Genomic DNA, 18,841 nt, shown 5'->3' with positions numbered 1-18,841 from the left:
TCCACTCCAGGTATCTTTAGAGCAGTGTTCCTCGGTCTCAGCAACTTTACGATGTGTGGACTTCAGCTCCCAGAAAGTTAAAGTTGCCGAGGTTGAGAAATACTGCTTGAGAGAGATATCTTTATGGGCCACTCTGCCAACAGGCTTCTCTTCCTGCTAAGGTGATCACTGCCCATTTGATCTCCCTTTGAGCCTGCTGCCCCGTCTCCTTGATTTGCTTCTGCTTGGAAGGGATATTTTTTGCCATTAAAAAAAAAAGTTCCTTGTAGGGGCATCCTGGGCCACAATGGAGTTGCAGCTTTGAAACTGTTGTGCAGCACACCAAATCATCTGGAAAGAATCTTCCAGTCTGGGAAAGACATTAATTCAGGGAGGCAGGATAGGGTAGGGTAGGGTAGGGTAGGGTAGGGTAGGGTAGGGTAGGGTAGGAAAAGTTGGGTTCCCAGGCTCTTTCTCTTGGATTAATTAAATAAATCTGCCTGTGAAGATGGACAGGAGAGACACAAGATGGATATCAGGGTGCTTAACAAGTGAAGAACAGAAGGCTGGATGGACTTATGCCATGTTTGTAGGCTTTACGGTGCTGGGTCATGAAGAAAAGGTCGCCCGTGTCGCCACGCTATCGCTTCCTCAGGATGGCTGCTTGGCAGATGAGCTTGCCCCAGTGATGTATGTCGGGAGCTGGGAGCAGAGGACGTCTGTCAATGGAGAGCTGCATAGACATCTGCTCATTTTTTCCCTCTTCCCCCATATGCATTCGTCCAGCTTCCCGAGCATCCGTGCAGGTGATTTTGGCAGCAGAGCTGGGTTCTCCACCCTTGTATGGAGGAGGTGGAAATTATTAATGGTAGAAAGAAACCAACTTTCTCCCCCCCCCACTCCTCCTCCTCCTCCTCCTCCTCCTCCTCTCTTTTCATATCTCCCCTCGATCAATCACCCTGACATGGGAAAACAATTCCTACTAAATCCTGCCCCATGTTTAGCTATTGGAAGGTGGGGGGGGGCAATTTGGGGCCAGCATTGTTCCAGGGTATGAGCACACCCCTTGAACATTACTTAAATGTTGACTATTAAGCATGAGAGAAGCATATTGCAATATAAGCACCAGGCGATTAATCAGCTTTAGCTCATGAATGTGATTGTCGGAAATATATCCTGGAATGCAAGGGGGGAGGGGAGAGAATGTAGAAATCCATTACTTCTCCAGATGAAAGGGGTGGGGGAGGATAGATGGGATTCCATTTGTCATGTTTATGAAATGGCTAATGCCTCTTCATTAGGATGTACCAGATCAGCTCCGGAAAGCATTGAATGAGACTGCTGTGGAGGCGGGCGAAAGGTTGATCTTGATCGGTGGCGTGTTGGAGCTTGTTTTGCCTCTTGTAATGTGGTTGGTATCTCCAGGCGAGTTCCCTGTCTGGAATGTGAATGGGCCGTCTTGCGTGCAGATCTATAAATTCATTATTTTATTATTTTTGTGCCCTCAAGTCAGCTTTTGACCCCTGGCGACTGCCTGCATAAGTCCCTGCAGTTTTCTTTGCAAGATTTTCAGAAGTGGTTTGCCATTGCCTCCTTCCTAGGGCTGAGAGAGGGGGACTAGTCCAAGGTCAGCTGGCTGGCTTTGTGCCTAAGGTGGGACTAGAACTCCCAGTCTCCCGGTTTCTAGCCTGGGGCCTTAACTACTGCACCAAACTGGCCCCTACAAGGTCATTAGCTATTCTTATTTTTTTCCCTTCTATAAGCAGTCATGAGAGCCAGGTTGTTGTAGTGGTTCAAGGCAGCAGGCTAGAAACTGGGAGACCGTGAGTTCTAGTCCTGCCTCAGGCACAAAGCCAGCTGGGTGACCTTGGGCCAGTCCTTCTCTCTCAACTCTAGGAAGAAGGCCAGGGCAAACCACTTTTGAAAATCTTGCCAGGAAAACTGCAGGGACTTGTCCAGTCAGTCGCCAGAAGTCAAGAATGACTCAAAGGCATACGCACACATGCGCGCACACACACATGTTGGTCATATATATTGTTCACAAACATGACCTCGTTATAATAACCCTTCCGGTGAGTTAGGTGCAGTGCTATCTCCATATTGCCAGTGATTAGATGGAAGCTGGGAGAGATGGACATCATGTGAAGCTACCTAGAGCAGTGTTTTTCAACCTTGTCAAGCTGGCTGGGGAATTCTGGGAGTTGAAGTCCATACATCTTAAAGTTGACAAGGTTGAGAAACACTGACCTAGAGAGTTTGCAAGAGGAGTGAGGACTGAACTGGGAAACCTCACTTATCTGTTGTACTACACTAAAGTTCTTGTAACACCATTGTGACATCTTGTTCCATCTTCATACCCAGAGCTGGGGGGCCCTTAAAGGCCACTTAGTTCCATCCACTTGCCTGATGCAGCAAATCCTAAACTCAAGCATTCCCAATAGATAAATTCTGCCCCAGGGGAGTCTTCAAGTGAAAGCTGAAGTGGCCATCATCCATTATATCAAATCCCACTCTCTAGGGCAGCTGGAGAAAGCAAATCATTTATCTAAGTGTCTAAAGTTGAGGCTGTGTGAATCTATGGCATAAGGAGTTCAATTTCCTCTCCCCTATTTCCATTTTTCAAAGAAACATTCAAAAATGATGCATTCCATCTGAGACTTCAGAGAGGTCTTGCCAGCTGAAGAAGGCAAGTTGGAGAGCACAGCTAGGTAGTCCCCCAAAGCTTTGTGTTGGGCTCTCAGCACCCTTCCCAAATTTGCTTCCCCATTGTCATTTTTAATGTGAGACCAAGAAGGGGTGATATTAACTACATGGGGTATAGCCGTATGAACCCTATTATACTAGCACAATTTAAATTTAATCACATTTAATTTTTGTCTGCTTACTTGTCCTGGCCTCAGTGACTTTTTGGCATGAAGCCTCTGGCATGCCACTGAAGGAGCTGGGGGAGCCTTGAACCCCTGCCAAAGTTTTCCCCACCCCAATAGTGCATATATAAGACACATATACAATACACAAGTCCTCCTTGGGTTACGGTAGATTCATTCTGGGTTGAGAGCATGGGCTGGTCGTCATTCCTATCCCACGGTGGACAAAAGCCCATTCTTGAGGGCCTGACCCAACTCTTTCTTTTATTTTTCTTTTTGCCTGTTGCCAGATTAATGACTCGTGCTGTTGAACCATTTAATTTTATGGACACGCAAAGTGCGGTGTTAGGCCACCTGTCCACCCAAGCACCCGAGGCTGTTTGCTACTTAGAGGAAACAGCTCATCGTCTGAGCAATGTGATGCCAGACACAATGGACTGTAATGGAGGTTCAAGGCGAGCCGTCAGCTGTCAGCACTTAATTTGGTTACGTTTATGACTGCACCAAACGGCCAATGATGGGAGGTCCTTTTGGGACAGAGAAGCCAACTGGCAACTCAGGGCCTTATTTTGTTTGTTTGTTTGGAAGTGTTTTTACCTGCATTCAAGGCATTTGTTTCCCTTCCTCTCAAATCTAGCCAAAAGCCCCCCCCCAAAAAAACCCTCATACAAAACACAAAACCTAGCAGTGCTTCATGCCCTTTTCTTTTTGCCTTTTGCATAACATTGTAGGTTGCCGTAGTAACTTGGGGTTAGTTGTGGAGGAGGAAAACTCATGGAGAGCTTTAAAAAAAAACAAAAAACAGCAATGGAAGATTATTTTCGACCCTGTAAGACTGGTGCAGCCTTGCCCAAGCTGATGCTTTAGTAGGGACTGAAGGATAATAGGACTGAGTACCCACCACATCTGAAAGGCATCAGATTGGGGAAGACACCGTGAGATTTTGGATTGCTGTGGCCTGCACCGCAAAGAGGTTGGACTTCTGGAGATTTGAGGGGATGGTCACCTCAAAGTTGGATGGAGGAACATCCAACCTCTGAAGGGGTGCCACAACCAAATGCATGGACAGCTCAACAATTCCACCTCTGCCAACCCTCTGAAAAAGCACCCTGGATGCTTTTGCATGGACTCTTTCCTGGATATTTTTAGGCATGACACACCCATTTTACAGCATCAATCAAGCTGTGAGACAGCCATCAGAATAAATATCAAGGAAATGTATATTGGTAGTGGCAAGAACATGCCTGAAGCCTGGGTGGAGGAGCTGAACAGCCCTTGAAGGGGTTCTCCTTCTATGGTGTCCTTTAGGCTCTTTCCTCCCAGACATTCCACTCCTATGTTTAGTATCCATCAATCATCATTAATTAGCAACACAGAGTAGTGGTAATTACTGTTCCCCCACTCCCTGATGGCATTTTCCCTGGATAATTGTAAGATACAAGAATTGTAAGTTATCTTACAATTTTTCTTGTAAGGATTGGCCAGAGTTATCTGGTTTTTGCAGGGTACAGGAGATGTTCTGATTGGCTGGTTCAGAAGGCCTCACATGTTTGTGGAAGGGGCAGGCACTGTCCATTCCAATCAGTTGTTACCACCATCCTGTACGAGGGTGCCAACCTGGGTGGAGTCTAGGTTGGCAGGTCGCAGCTGGTTCTCTCTTAATCCCTTTTTTGTAGCTTCTTCTCTATTGTGCTGCTAAATGTACCACAATGCATCAATTCCTTTCTTCCCTGCAGAAAATCCCCCCAAGTGTGTTAAATATTCAGTACTTTAACACACACACACACAGCCCCATGCAAACAAATAAAGGGACAGCAATTTCAGCCCAATCTCCTCCAGTAATGTCATCGTATCATTCCCATAGGATTTTCAGAGACCAAAAAAAAGATCTATAAGAAATAATTGTATGATTGTAAGAAACAATTTCCTGCTCCTGGTGTAAATATCACAGTAAGCATTTAATTCTTTTAAAGATGTGTAAGTTGTGGAGGGGGAGTAGAATTCACTGAAAATTAGCAAGGGTTAACAACAGAATGTTGGAAAAGTAATCTGGGATTAATATAGGTTGAATTTGCAGTCTCCTAAATCAGGAGATATCAAAAATGCTTTTTTTTTTTTTAAACAGCTCCCTGTCTTCAATACAAAAATCCATCTTTGGTAACCTCAACTTTCTTCATTTCAGAATATAATTCAGTGGGGGTGAGGAAAATGGTTATTTTCTAAAATTCAAGAAGGTACCTCTGGCTTCAGTTTCATTTATAATACCTCCCCCCTCCTCCTCAAATTATCAAAACTAACCTTGATGTGTTGCTGCGTTTGATCTAAATCCAGACTATTTCCATGTGGCATTTCTTTAAGACGTGTATCTACCCTTGCACATCATTTGAACACTATCCCCAAATCATCTTGAAGAACTAATTAGTTCTAGTTTTATTTCAGCATGTGGGAGCACAATGTTTGATCAGTGTGTGCATCCTATACACATAGTAGTATAAGTCCACAAAAAAAGAATTTTGAGCTACTGTAGAACTTTACATCAAGGCTGTCCCCCTTGTCCTTCTTCCCTTCAAGTTTTATTAATCTGCCCATGTACACACTGGCATTGCAGAATTAAATGGGTGATACAAATGAGCTGAAGGTGTTGTTAAAGCTGGATCAAGATGTGCAAGTGTAATGGCCTGCCAAAAATGTGGTAATACTGTACTGGTATAATAACTGTTACTCGTGCTTTGGAAACAAGATTGGGTCATTTAGAACTTCAGAGTTCTAGTCAAAATTAAAAAGTGAAAAAATGGGAGGAACAGCTCAGTTATATGGAGCCTAAATGGCCAAAAGCCATTAAACGAAAGAGCATAAGAGGCATAAAGTGTTCCCCTCTCAGGGGTTGCACTGAGTAGTAAGTAGTTACTACAGAACTGCCCAGAGTCGCTTCTTGAGTGTAATGGACAATGAATAAATTTGAAATATAAATAAAATAAATAAATTCAGTTTGCTCTTTGGTCAACTTTGTGCAAGGAGCCCTAACAAGCTTATCCTTTTGTTAATGTAAAGAGGAGCAGCTTTATGTTCAAAACTTGAAAACACATGACCTTAAAACTTGAAAATTGGTTACCTTAAAAGGCTCCAATTGGTAAACTGTCTGCCTCCTTATAACTTGCCTTGAATAGTTCAAGCAAGAAGGGAGCAGGTGGGTAATTCTCCAAACAACACCGTCTCCAGCTCTTTCTGCTGCACGGCCTTGTTTTCCATGTTGGAGATTTTATTTATTTGCCTTCAAGCATAGTTCTGGGATCAGAATGTCGGGAGGAGCCTAAGGTTACAAAACCTTGGCCAGGTCATGGAGACTGCAATCAGGGTTGTTCCTTCAGGACCTTGGAGAGCAGACAACACAGCAGGACCACGATTTAGAAGCATGCAACTTCTGAGCTTTGTGCAATATGTTGACTGCCGCATTCCAGATGCGGGCAGAGCCAAGAATTAAAGGGGGGCTAATTGGAGGGGGTTGGAGAGATTGGGGGCTTATGTGGGGAAAAGAATGCCATAAGCCTTGCAGAAATGTGAGCCTTGTTTTGCCCTCAAAATCCTCCCAAGACATACAAACTCCTAAGAGAAATTTTGTTTTTTTGTCCCTGTACTCTGGGGTCACAGAAGGGTGCTGGTGGGATACATGTACATTTATTAGAGCAGCAGAATACTCCTGATTTCAGTGCATCAGTAGGGAGTGGAGAAATTGTAGGCATGGGCTGCTCTCTGCATTTGGGAAGCACCCATCATGCTGGGTTAGGATGCACACACTGACCAAACACCTTGCTCCCACATACTGAAACTAAACTAGAACTGATTAGTTCTTCGAGATGATTTGGGGATAGTGTTCAAATGATGTGCAAGAGTAGACACACGCCTTAAAGAAATGCCACACGGAAATAGTCTGGATTTAGATCAAATGCACCAACACATCAACATTACTTTCGGTAATTTGAGTGGGAGGGAGGAGGTACAAATGGATTAGAAATGAAATTGAAGCCAGGTATTCCTGTAATGGTCTGCAGAAATGGCCTTGGGAGACAGGAGGAAGAGCCGCAGATTGGGAAACCATTGTGCAAAAGGTATCTCAGTCCACAGAAGGAGGGGGCTGTGTTGGGGGGACCCTCCCTAGTTTTCCAGAGAGCAAAAGGAGAGGAGTGGAGACTTTCAAGATTGATGTTAGCCTTTTGAGGTAGTCCAGACCAGAACCACAACTATGAACACCAACTCTACCTTTATTGTAAGGTTCCATTAACAAAATCTTGCAAGACTGAAGATATTTCTCCTTTTAATCTCTGGAAAACTAGGGAAAGTTCCTTCTGAAATGCTTCCCCCATGCCCCCTTCTTCTGTCAACTGAGATACCTTTTACATGCTGGTTGCCCAGTCTGCAGCAATTCCTCCTGTCTCCCAAGGTCATTCCCACAGACCATTAAACCTCCTTCATCCAGTTTTGGCTTAAACCTTGGATCTATCTTTTCTGGCTTGTAAACCATGTTTTGTGGCTGAGATGTTTGCATGAATCCAGCAACTGTGGCTTTAATATAATTATGGCTTCACTGAAAGGAATCTTTGCTTTCCATCATTTCAGTTCTGGGTGTTCCATGAGTTTTCTTTCTGATGCTCTACACCCGTAGCCCCTTTTAGTTCTTGAAATTTCCTATGGTACCTTTCATGGGAGGCAAAAGCATGATGCGCGCTGCTTAATCAATGTTAAATTGGACATAGTCCTTTTAAGGGGGAGGGCTCTTTGAAGCTGAATTATGTTGTTACTTTGAAGCTGGATTATGCTGTTAGGACAGGAAGATATAGGATTTTGTGAGAGGTGTAAATTCCATTCCTCTCTCCTGCAACTCAACAAACAGCTGCTGAATATAATGCAGGTGCTCAGGAAGGCTATCTCCTTCTGCAAGGTAGGCTTTGTACAGCTTTTTTGTCAGGGTAACTTTACTCCCTGCTGTTGCCTTTACATACAAGTCTCTCAAAGTGTCCCAAAGTTGCTTTGCAGACTGCATACCTCACACAGGAATAGCTGATTGTCCTCAGCTACTCCCAGGATAATGGTGGCTCTAGCCCACTCATCCTGTCTAAGCCATTCAGCACTGGGATTTGGGGGGGGTTGCTCACCAATTGGCAGCCAAAGATTCTCTCTGTGAAGATACATCTCCATCTTCAGGGCCCAATTCAAATAGTTGGTCTCTGATAGGTGCTCCAGAGGCATTGCTGAGGGCTGGGAGGTAGCCATGGCTTCTTCCTTCTTTTGCAAGTCACCTCAGCTAGCTTCTTTGTCCTGTAGACCAGCAGTTGCTGGAAAATCTCCAGGCGGCTCCAAAGAAAATCTTCACAGGTCTTTGCTGCCTGCCTTTAAATTGTGCGTGAGGTGTGGAGCTGATCTCTCTATTCTCTCTGGGGTTTTACTGGGCTTCTTAGTGGGTTTACTGGGCTGCTTACTGGGCCCATAACCTGTTAGCAGATTGCTAGGAAAGCCTTTGGCCCAGGAGAGATCAGAAAAGTCACACACCAGGCATTTCTATAAAAATAATTTTATTTACAGAAAGCAAACATATTTACCGGCTCTCAGTGAGAGCTGCTTAACTCTCTACATGCCTACACAGAAGGGAAACTGAAACTAAAACAAGTCCAGGCAAGTTCTTCTCCCCAGGTGCAAAAATTAACATCCGAAAAGAGGACAATTAAATTCAACCTCTTCACCCGGCCAAAATGATGTGTTACCATAGTAACCTTAATCTGTAGTAGAAAACATATTAACAGTTACCGCCTCCTCATTGCTTTGTTTGGATCTTGCCCTAAAGTCCTACCATCATGGCACCACTATCTTTTTCATTCCCAGACCCTAGCTGTTTTTTTTTTAAAATCAGCAGTTTTATTACAACAAGACACTTCCCTCCTCTTCTCTTCTCCCAGCCTTATTTAAAAACTCCTTTTAATCAACTCCTTCCTACTCTGTCTTCAGCCTCTGTTCTTTTCCTCTCCCTTCCCGAGAGCTTGAAATAAATTGATTGCCTTGAAAAGGAGGCCGAGATAACAAGGCGATCAATTAATAGCCGAAGTGGAATAAAAAGGAGGAGCTGGGAGAGTCTCCTTTTTAGAATGCAAATATTACCTTTTAAAGAAATGTGTGAGTTGTTAGAGAAATCAGATCAAAAGTGTCAAGAGGGAAGAGCTTGCTCCTCTCTCGTGCAGAGTGATGAGTTCTATTAAGTACAGTGAATGAAGTGAGATTCCATCTGATTCTTTTCTGACCAGACACAGGACTGGCAACGTATGTGACTGTGTGATGTAGTGCTGTACTATGCTGATTTATATATAGATTATCTTCTCACCCCTATGGGTGTCTTCCTCGACCTCAGGTCCTCTACCGGAGGCCTGGGAGTTTGAGGGTTCTGTGCAGGATCTTGGCTGTTCCTAGCCCTGCACTCTTCTGGACAGAGAGCTCTGATGTGGCTCCTGGGATCGGTTGGAGCCCCTCTCCCAGCTTGGGGGTCACAGCCCCGAGTGCCCCTACCGCCACTGGAACCACTTTGGCCTTCACTTTCCACATCCTCGCCAGTTCCTCCTTCAGGCCCTGGTCCTTCTCCAGCTTCTCATCCTCCTTCTTCCTGATGTTGCCATCACTTGGCACTGCTACATCTATCACCACCGCTGTCTTCTGGTCCTTGTCTACCAGCACAATGTCCAGTTGATTGGCCAGTACCTGCCTGTCTGTCTGGATCTGGAAGTCCCACAGGATCTTAGCCCTGTCATTCTCCACGGCCTTCTGTGGAATCTCCATCTGGACTTGGGGGGGTCTAGCCCGTACACTGCAGATGCTCCTGTGCACAATGCCAGCTACTTGGTTGTGCCGCTCGATGTACGCTGTTCCTGCCTGCATCTTACACCCTGCCACTGTGTGTTGGACTGTCTCCGAGGCCTCTCTGCGCAGTCTGCACCTCGGGCCCTGTCTAGTGGGGTAGAGCTGCTTCTGTGGATCTGGTGCTGAGTGCCTGTTCTTGTGCTGCTGTGATCAGTGCCTGAGTGCGGTCTTGTAGTCCAGCCCTTTCCAGCCTCTTGTAGGATTTCCCAAGGTCAGCCTCCTCAGCTGTCTGTCAGTGGTACATCCCATGCAGGGTTTTGTCTTGCTGTGGCACTTCTAATAATTCCATTTGATAAAGAAGAAATTGCTCTGAAAAGTTTCCCTTTGAAGAATTAAAATTGGGTAAATTTTATGCAGGTGGGGTGCTTGGTGCCTTAATGATGAGGTGACCAAGGCATGTGTGTGAATTCTCTTGTACAATCCTCTCTCCGTCAGTCTTCAACCTCCCTAGCATTTAGTCTTCATTGGGATGAACCTCTTCCTGTGAGATTGGAAATAGGGGTAGCCAAAAGAGGACACTGCAGAGTATTAAGAGGGACTTAACGGAAAATTACAAGATCAGCACCCTCTTCCAACCTCCAGAGACAAAATTTAAAAATATACCCCAAAATATTCTAAAGTGTCCCATGAAAATGAGAGAGCAAAATAGACGCTTCTTTCCAAGAAGGGGGAAAATAGAGGAATTGGAAGACACATTTTGATATTATGCCCCAATGTCTCCTGGTTTAAGACTCTGTAGCTTCTATCCCTCCCTCTAATTCCTAACTGCACATGAGCCCAATTTCTAGATCAGCACCGTTGGCTACATTTGCTTATTAAGTCAATTTAAAACTGATTGAAATTATAGTGCACATCTGCTCTGTCAGAGCAGGTGCTGTGGGACAGTGCTTCAGACTGTGGGTGTGATTGCTACTTCTCTTTCCATTTTTTCCCCCCACAGGAGGTAGTCTTTCTAAGCAAGATTGGACCATCCAGTGGCCAACAACGACTGAGACTGGCAAAGAGAATAGCCCTGTGTGCCAATCTGAATCCATGCAGTGGATCCGAACTCATCTCTCTTTGAGTCCCAAAACTAAGTCCAAATGCATTCAACATTACTGCCACCCAACGTTGTCCCATGAGCTTGTCTATACACACATGGACAGGCTAACTGTGGAAGGTTTTCCAGGACTGTGTCCTCCACTGGAATCTGGCCATCACTCCTTGCCCCCTTCCCCACGCCAGCGGCATGCAGCCCACACTCCTCCGTGCACCCCTAACATAATAACCACCATGACTGCTCCAGGCACACCACCAGTCAGGAGGAGGAACAAAGTGAAACCCCCAGGCACACCGCCCCCTTCGTCTCGGAAACTGATTCACCTCTTCCCAGGCTTCACTGTCTTGCATCGGAGCAAGTCTCACGAGTTCCAGCTAGGCAATCGGGTGGACGAGTCGCACACACCCAAGTAAGTGGAACGAAAACAAATGTATTGGCGGCAGGAAGGTGGGGACTTATGCCAGATTATACCTAGCTAGCTCAGTATTGTCAAAACTGAACCTAGCAACAGGTTTTCAAGGTTTCAGGCATCCTACCTAAAGATGCAGGAGTTGAATTGTAGGCTTTCTGCTCACAGGGTTGGTCTTGAGTTATAGGAAGTCTTGAGCTAAGAAAGACCTTGTAAAGTAAGAGCAGTTTAGCAGGGAACCAATGGCCTAGGAATGTGGGGGATTCCCCTTCCCTGGAGGATTTCAAGCAGTCAGATGGGAATTTCTTGAAGATGCTTCAGTGTGGATTTCTGCATTGAGCAGGGGACTGTATTCTATCACCTCAATGGCCTCATTAAATTCTGGGATTCTGCCAGTATCCAAAGTTTCCCTAGGGAACCTTCAGGGCAGCCTCTCTGGCTTTCGTGCTGTAACCTGGGGCTTTCCCTATATCCTAGTTATGTTCTTTCTTAAAAATGGCTTCAAGCTGTGAGAAGCACCATCATTCCTGCTACCTCTTGGCTGAAGCAGCTGCACTAGACTTTTCTGCAGGGGCTGGTTGGCAAGGAGAAGCTTGGCCTTCAGAACGAGGAACATTTATTCCTCACCCTAACAGATCTCACCAGGCTGCGAAAAAAGGGAATTGGCGAGGTGCATTAGCCCCATTTCAGTAAAACATGTGCTTCAGCAAAGCAAGTCTGAAGATGCGGCATTCTGGGTAGAAGAGGCCAGAGGTTCTCCACAGAGAAACTGGCACAGAGCTGCGGGGGAACTGTCCTAGGTTGATCTCAATAGGTTCTTTTCTGTGCTAAGACAGAGCAGCCACTTCAGTTGCTTCTTAAATTGGACGAGGCAACCACAGGGATTTAATAAATGGATAATCCAGTCTTTTGGCCCCTTATTGACTAACCTATAGCATCGTTTTTCAAAGAGCGACCCTCCACTCCCTAAGATGTAAACAATGAGGTCAGAAGGGAATGAAGAACTCCTTTATTTACTACGACCATTTATGAAACATTTTGGGGTGGTAATGTTCATCCAGCGGCAAAGGGGTGAGCCCAGATAGGTAAAGTTAAAATAAATCTTTATCTCACAAGCCATAAAAGATAGAGCTGATACATTGTAGCTCAGCTGTTTCATGTTGAAGCCTCCCTTGGAAATTTTTGTTCAAGAACTGTTTATTTGTACCAACGTCCTGGTAGGCTGTCATGTCCCTCTCTAAGTTTTCAAATACTGACATTTCGGTTTTCCAATTATGTGTCCCTTTATTTTTTTGCTTAGTGCCTGGCCTGTTTCTAAGGCAAGGCTGGCAAACGGCAGCGTGCATTGTATTGGAAAACTTGGCAGATGACACCATGAGGTCCTGATGAGTCTGTCCCAACCTGCTGTTTTTAGGACATTTGTTGTTTTCAAATGATTGGTTTGGGTTTTTTTTTTAAATGAGATTTATGGTTTTTTTATGTCACCACCCAGACTTAGTGGAAATGGATGAGATATAAACTGTGTAACTAAACAAATAAGCATTGTCAGAGTTGATATGAGAACAGAACTGACATCTCATCTGCTACAGGATGTTTTTGTTGTTGTGTAACTCTCTCTATCCATTGTGTGTGTGTGTCTTTTAGTCTTACCCACTTCTTGCCTGCCACAGTGTTAACACTTTCCTATTTAGGAAACCTATTTGTCTTCAGAGACTGGATTTATAGTTTGCATACCATACTTTTATGCAGACTTCTAGAGAGCCAGATCGGTGTAGTGGTTCAGGCACCAGGCTAGATACCGGGAGACTGTGAGTTCTAGTCCTGCCTCGTGCACCAAGCCAGCTGGGGGACCTTGAGCCAGTCCCTCTATCTCAGCCCTGGGAAGGAGGCAATGGCAAACCACTTCTGAAAAACCTTGCCAGGAAAACTGCAGGGACTTGTCCAGGCAATCCCCAGGAATCAAGACTGACTTGAAGACATCAAAAAAAGGATCCAGATTGGTGTAGTGGTTTAAGGTGCCAGGCTAGAAACCAGGAGACCGTGAGTTCTAGTCCCACCTTGGGCACAAAGCCAGCTGGGTGACCTTGGGCCAGTCCCTCTATCTCAGCCCTGGGAAGGAGGCAATGGCAAGCCACTTCTGAAAAACCTTGCCAGGAAAATGGCAGGGACTTGTCCAGGCAGCCTCCGAGAATCGGGCATGAGTGAACGGATTAAAAAAAAAAAGTTTTGTTATATTTATTTCCTCCCTTCCTTCCTTCCTTCCTTCCTTCCTTCCTTCCTTCCTTCCTTCCTTCCTTCCTTCCTTCCTTCCTTCCTTCCAGGAACCTAAGACAACCTCCACTGTAATCCTTCCTCCATTTCTTGTCATCCTGTTCTTTTCAGTACAGATTTTTGTTATGTCACTTCCTGTTGCAGTTGTCTTTGAAGTGTTTTATGGTGTGCTTGAGTGCTTTTTTCCTCCTTTTCCTAGTAAGCTGTTTTTACTGAGTTGTACTTTCCTATTTCTGTGAGCTGTCTTGAGTAATACGAGGAAAGGCATCGTAAATACATCCAGAGCAAAAGTCATATTAAAGCTCAGGGCTGGGCTGTCTTTTTTTCTGCCAATGGCGGCATTCCCTTGGTGGGGCTGAAGCAAGCGGTGGGCGACCCCTTCGTCTTTTCTCTCTCCCATCCATTTTCTCCTTCTGATGCCTTCTTTCTCCCTTGACAGCAGAATGCAGGGAAGCATGGTTACCTTACCAGAACTCTCAGCTGATCTCCTTTATAATTGAGTTTTACCGTTCAATTTTTGAAATTAGGCTGACATAATTACTACCGCAGGGACGCAGTGGCGCTGCAGGTTAAACTGCTGAGCTGCCGAGCTGGCCGATCGGAAGGTCGGCAGTTCGAATCCACGTGGCGGGGTGAGCTCCCGTGGCTAGTCCCAGCTCCTGCCAACCTAGCAGTTCGAAAACACACCAGTGTGAGTCGATTAATAGGCACTGCTTCGGCGGGCAGGTAACGGCATTCTGTTTAGTCATGCCGGCCACATGACCACGGAGGAAGTGTCTTCGGACAAACGCCGGCTCTTCGGCTTTGAAACGGAGATGAGCACCGCCCCCTAGAGTCAGACGCGACTGGACTTCATGTCAAGGGAAACCTTTACCTTTACTAATTACTACCGCAGGTTGCCTGCTCTGGTTATAGACCGTGCTAGCATACGTTGCACTGCCTGTGAGATACACTTTTGTCTTAATTAGTGGAATTGAGCCTGTATCTGACATGGTATGTTAAACTATACCATTAGACTTGTGGCTCTGTGATGATTATCTTGAACTGTTTTTAATGACCTCTGGCTAGAGCAATAAAAGCGTGAAAAGGAGAGAAGCGCTTAACTTTTATTCCTCAACCCAAGGGTCTTATGAGGTGGGAAGCAAAGTGAATTAGCAATATATATTAGCCTTGTTTCAGTAAAAGGCTAGTGGTTGTTATTGTCAGTCTCTTATCTGCCTATAAGATGATCTGAGCTGTTCCGAATTTGCTTAATTTGTTTTTTTTTCTCTCCCCCAACCCACTTTCGCATTTTATTTTCTGAAGCCTTCAGTACTACTTGCGATGGGGGGGGCTCATACTACTTTGGGGGGGGGGAATCAATCAGCAGAGGGACTCACATTGTTCTCTGATTGATTCTTAAAGGTAAAGGTAAAGGTTTCCCTTGACATTAACTCCAGTCGTGTCCGACTCTAGGGGGCGGTGCTCATCTCCGTTTCAAAGCCGAAGAGCCAGCGTTTGTCCGTAGACACCTCCTCTGTGGTCATGTGGCCAGCAAGACTACATGGAACGCCGTTACCTGCCTGCCGAAGCGGTACCTATTAATTGACTCACATTTGCATGTTTTCGAACTGCTAGGTTGGCAGGAGCTGGGACTAGCAATGGGAGCTCACCCTGCCACGCGGATTCGAACCGCCGACCTTTCGATCAGCAAGCTCAGCAGCTCAGCGGTTTAACCCGCAGCGCCACTGCGTCCCTATGATTGATTCTTAGGGGTCCAAAATATACAGAGACATAATCTTGTTTGATAAGAATATGCTAACTTTGAGTCATGCAGACACTTCATCTTTGGAGAGAATGGTGAATATCATGGTCTAGAACTGAGACATCTCTGAAACTGTTCTTACCAATGACAGTAGCTGGGGGGGGGGGGGCGGGAATCAAAGTAATTCATTTTCAGGTAGGACTTCTCTACCCTATTCCATGTTCCCAACATTCCAGGGAAGTGTTACCACCTGGATTCCTCTAGTGAACCCTTCCCTTCCATTCAAAACTCATTATCCCTTTAAAAAGCTTTTGATGATACTTGAGGAGGTTGAGTTGGACCAGTATCCAGAGAATCCACCATTATGTTAGCTGCATGGTCCTGAGATGCTTTCCATGGTCCTGAACTGGTGATCCAGCATCATTTGCTGATACTTGTGTGCTTCCAGAATCTGTTCTGGCTTAGTTTTGTACTCATCAGCTATCCTACCTCTTACCTTCTTGGCTGTGCTGTGATTTGGATGGTAGAATCATTGGTAAGGCAGGACAAAAGGACATTTCCAAGGATGCAAAGTGTCTGTGCCTGCACAAGATGTGCCATAGCTGAGTGGCAGATCATATACTTTACAACAGGAAATCTCAGGTTCAGTTCTCAGCATCTCCGGGTAGAACTGGAAACTCACTTGTGAAATACTAGAGAGTTCTTACTGGGCAGGGTTGACAGTAGTGAACTAAACAGGTTTGCTCAGTATGTCAGCTTATTTTGTTCCTGTGTCCTACTTATATCAGATTCTCTGCTCACTTTAGATAGATGTTGTGTTAACTGCAGAATGCTGACTTATGAGACATGCATAAAATATTCAGTGCTGACCTGAGATCAGTGTCCTTGAGCTTATGTGTCTGACTTTTTTCCTAAAAATCTAAGAACACTGAGAAGAAGACAAATTCTGATTGAAAGTTAGGAAAAAAAACCCAACCTTCCTAAATGTAGGAGGAGTTGGACAGTGGAACTGATTATAAGGGATGAGCTGCCTTCTGTGGATATGTCCAAACTGTAACACATCTGTTGGGGATGCTTTAATAAGGAAGGGGGTGGAGTTAATGGTCTAAATGGCTCTGTCTAGGATCCTGAGGGTCCCTTGACTTGATCTGACTCCCTTCAGGACTACATGCTGGAGTCCTTACATCTCTGGAATATTTTCATGAATTCATACCTCTGGAACATGTGGCGTTTACTTCGAAGTATGGCTTAAAGAAAAACTTTTATGACTAGCAGCTGTTGGGGGACAACAGCTGGGGAATGCTATCACCTTCATACCCAACCTGTTGGCTTCCCAGACATATGGTTGAACAGTGTTAGAAAAAGGATGTGGGATTAAATGGACCCTTGGTCTGATTTGGAAGACTGTTCTTCTGACTCACCTTACTTGATGTTACCCAGTGTTATTTTGAGTTAGGAGAAGTGAAATACCACTGGGAAAGAAGCTGCTGAACTGGAACCACACAAGATAAGACTCATCCCACTTGTTGAGACCAATGTATTTCACTAGGTCTGTTTTATCTGAGAAGGTCAAAGCTGGGACCTGTGGAAACTCCACAGACAGCAATCACCAAGCTGACTTGCCCAGCTGTCCTTTTTCTTTCAGTCCCTGTGCTGCCATCTAAATATGAGATTCAGGGCAATGAAGCTTTTGCCTTCAATTTCATGAATCAGTTTATCTCTAATGAGTAGAAAACAGCACATTAGCCACTTGTGCCTAGCAGTGACACACACTCCAATACATTGATAGGGTTGCCAGCTCATTAAGTCGAAATGTGGCACCTCCAAAGAAAAGGGATCCATTCCTCCTAATGAACTGTTCCACGCCAGCAGGATTTTGGAGGGCGGGGAGAATCTCATGACAACTGCATCTTTCCACCTCAAGCCATTATTTTCCTTATGACTGTCCTTTCAGAAAGATTCTCAGCAATCTCTTTTCTTATATATTTCCCTTCTTGGGGGGGGAAAAAAACCAATCTTGCTGGGGAGAAGGGGTACCTGCAAGACCCTTCAAGGGCAGCACTGCCATGGGGCAAACAGGAGGAGCAGGATTATTAGTAGTCTGTGTTCCACACATGGTATTAAATTAGAACATCATTTCTTTGGCATGCTATGTAAAACCAGTCATTGGGATTTGTAAACCTGGTTTATGGCTTAGTATGCTGATCAGATGCAGCCAACAATGGTTTACCCAATCTTATGTAAAGAAAGAACCCAGCCATTACTTTCATGACCTGTTTTTTTGAACTCCTTGGTGCTAGAGAAGATGACTCTTCTGAGCCAGCAGATTATATGTTCAGCAGAGCTAGTTAGTTTGCTAAATGAGCAAACTAGAAAAGTCTTAGTGTTCTAGCCCCAATCAGCTATCAGGAATTTAAATTTCAGTTTTTCCCACTTTAAGTACAGCATAGCAAAACCTGCCAGGTTAATCCCAAGGTCCATATCTACTACTGCATCTGGTTAGCCATCGTCACCATGCAGAAGGATTTTTTTTAAAAAAAATTATCCATTCAATCATGTCTGATTCCTGGAGATGGCCTGGACAAGTCCCTGCAATTTTCTTGGCAAGGTTTTTGGAAGTGGTTTGCCATTCCTCCTTCCCAGGGCTGAGAGAGGGGGACTGGCCCAAGGTCACCCAGCTGGCTTTCGTGCCCAAGGCGGAACTAGAACTCACCGTCTCCCGGTTTCTAGCCTGGTGTCTTTAATCACTCCACCAACCTGGCTCTACATGAGGGCAACAATGCATTCCCATTTGTCTTAGAGAAGCCAAACACACAATAGGATATTGCCATTAGATCTGAATATTCCATTTTCCCTGCATGACTAATAACCACGGTGGCTTTATTTACCATAAGGATAAAGGATGGTTGTCTTTTTGATGTTAAAAAATAATTTGAAGCATGGTTCAGTGGACGCAAGAAAGCCGTAAAGTTGGATTGTGTCTCTCAGTTCTAGAGATCACAGAGGCAAGAGATGTATTCCAACAATGTGTAGAGCAGAGTTTCTCAAACTTGGTAACTTTAAGATGGGTGGAATTCAACTCTCAGAATTCCCGGGCCAGGAAGGGAGATGGGGAACAGACGTGGACAGCCCTTCTCTACAAGCTCATAAAAAAGAACGATAGCCAAGCTAGTTTCTGAGAATAACAAAACCAAACTCTCTTGTCAAGGAGTACTTTAACTAGGACCAAGCCAAAAGTCTCCAAAGAGAATTAAAAGCATTCAGAGTCTTCAGTGCTCATCTGATCAGACGATACCAAAGTGTCAGGGATTATGGAGGGCGGGGGGGGGGGGATTGAATAGGAAGCAAAAGCATTTTAAAATTAAGCCAAGTGCTCCAGCTTGATGCCTGTCATTTCAAGATGTAGATTTCAGCCTGGATGCATTAGTTAGTGGCATCATTGGCATAGATTATAATTAATATTCACAAAGAATGATGGCTGACACACACACCCTTCTGAAAACACAAAAGCTGCTAATCCCTAGTCTTTCTTCTGTCACAAGCAGCTAATCCATTAAGACCACAGATGCTGGTTCATTCCTAATCTTGTGGAATTTCATAGCGTTCTCAGTGGTTTCATCCCTTATCAGCTTCTC

At 44.9% G+C, this 18,841-nt stretch overlaps 1 protein-coding gene across 1 annotated transcript in view; it reads left to right on the top strand.

Moving 5' to 3' along the window:
* KSR2 (kinase suppressor of ras 2) overlaps positions 1-18,841 on the top strand; it is a 165,690-nt gene that overhangs the window by 41,344 nt on the left and 105,505 nt on the right. Inside the window, exon 4 of the mRNA XM_063315334.1 lies at positions 10,684-11,191. Coding sequence (XP_063171404.1) covers positions 10,684-11,191 — 508 coding nt within the window. The remainder of the gene's footprint in view (positions 1-10,683; positions 11,192-18,841) is intronic.

Source organism: Candoia aspera, chromosome 15, assembly GCF_035149785.1.
Source record: "Candoia aspera isolate rCanAsp1 chromosome 15, rCanAsp1.hap2, whole genome shotgun sequence".
Taxonomy (NCBI): domain Eukaryota; kingdom Metazoa; phylum Chordata; class Lepidosauria; order Squamata; family Boidae; genus Candoia; species Candoia aspera.
This window is presented reverse-complemented; position numbering and strand designations above follow the sequence as displayed.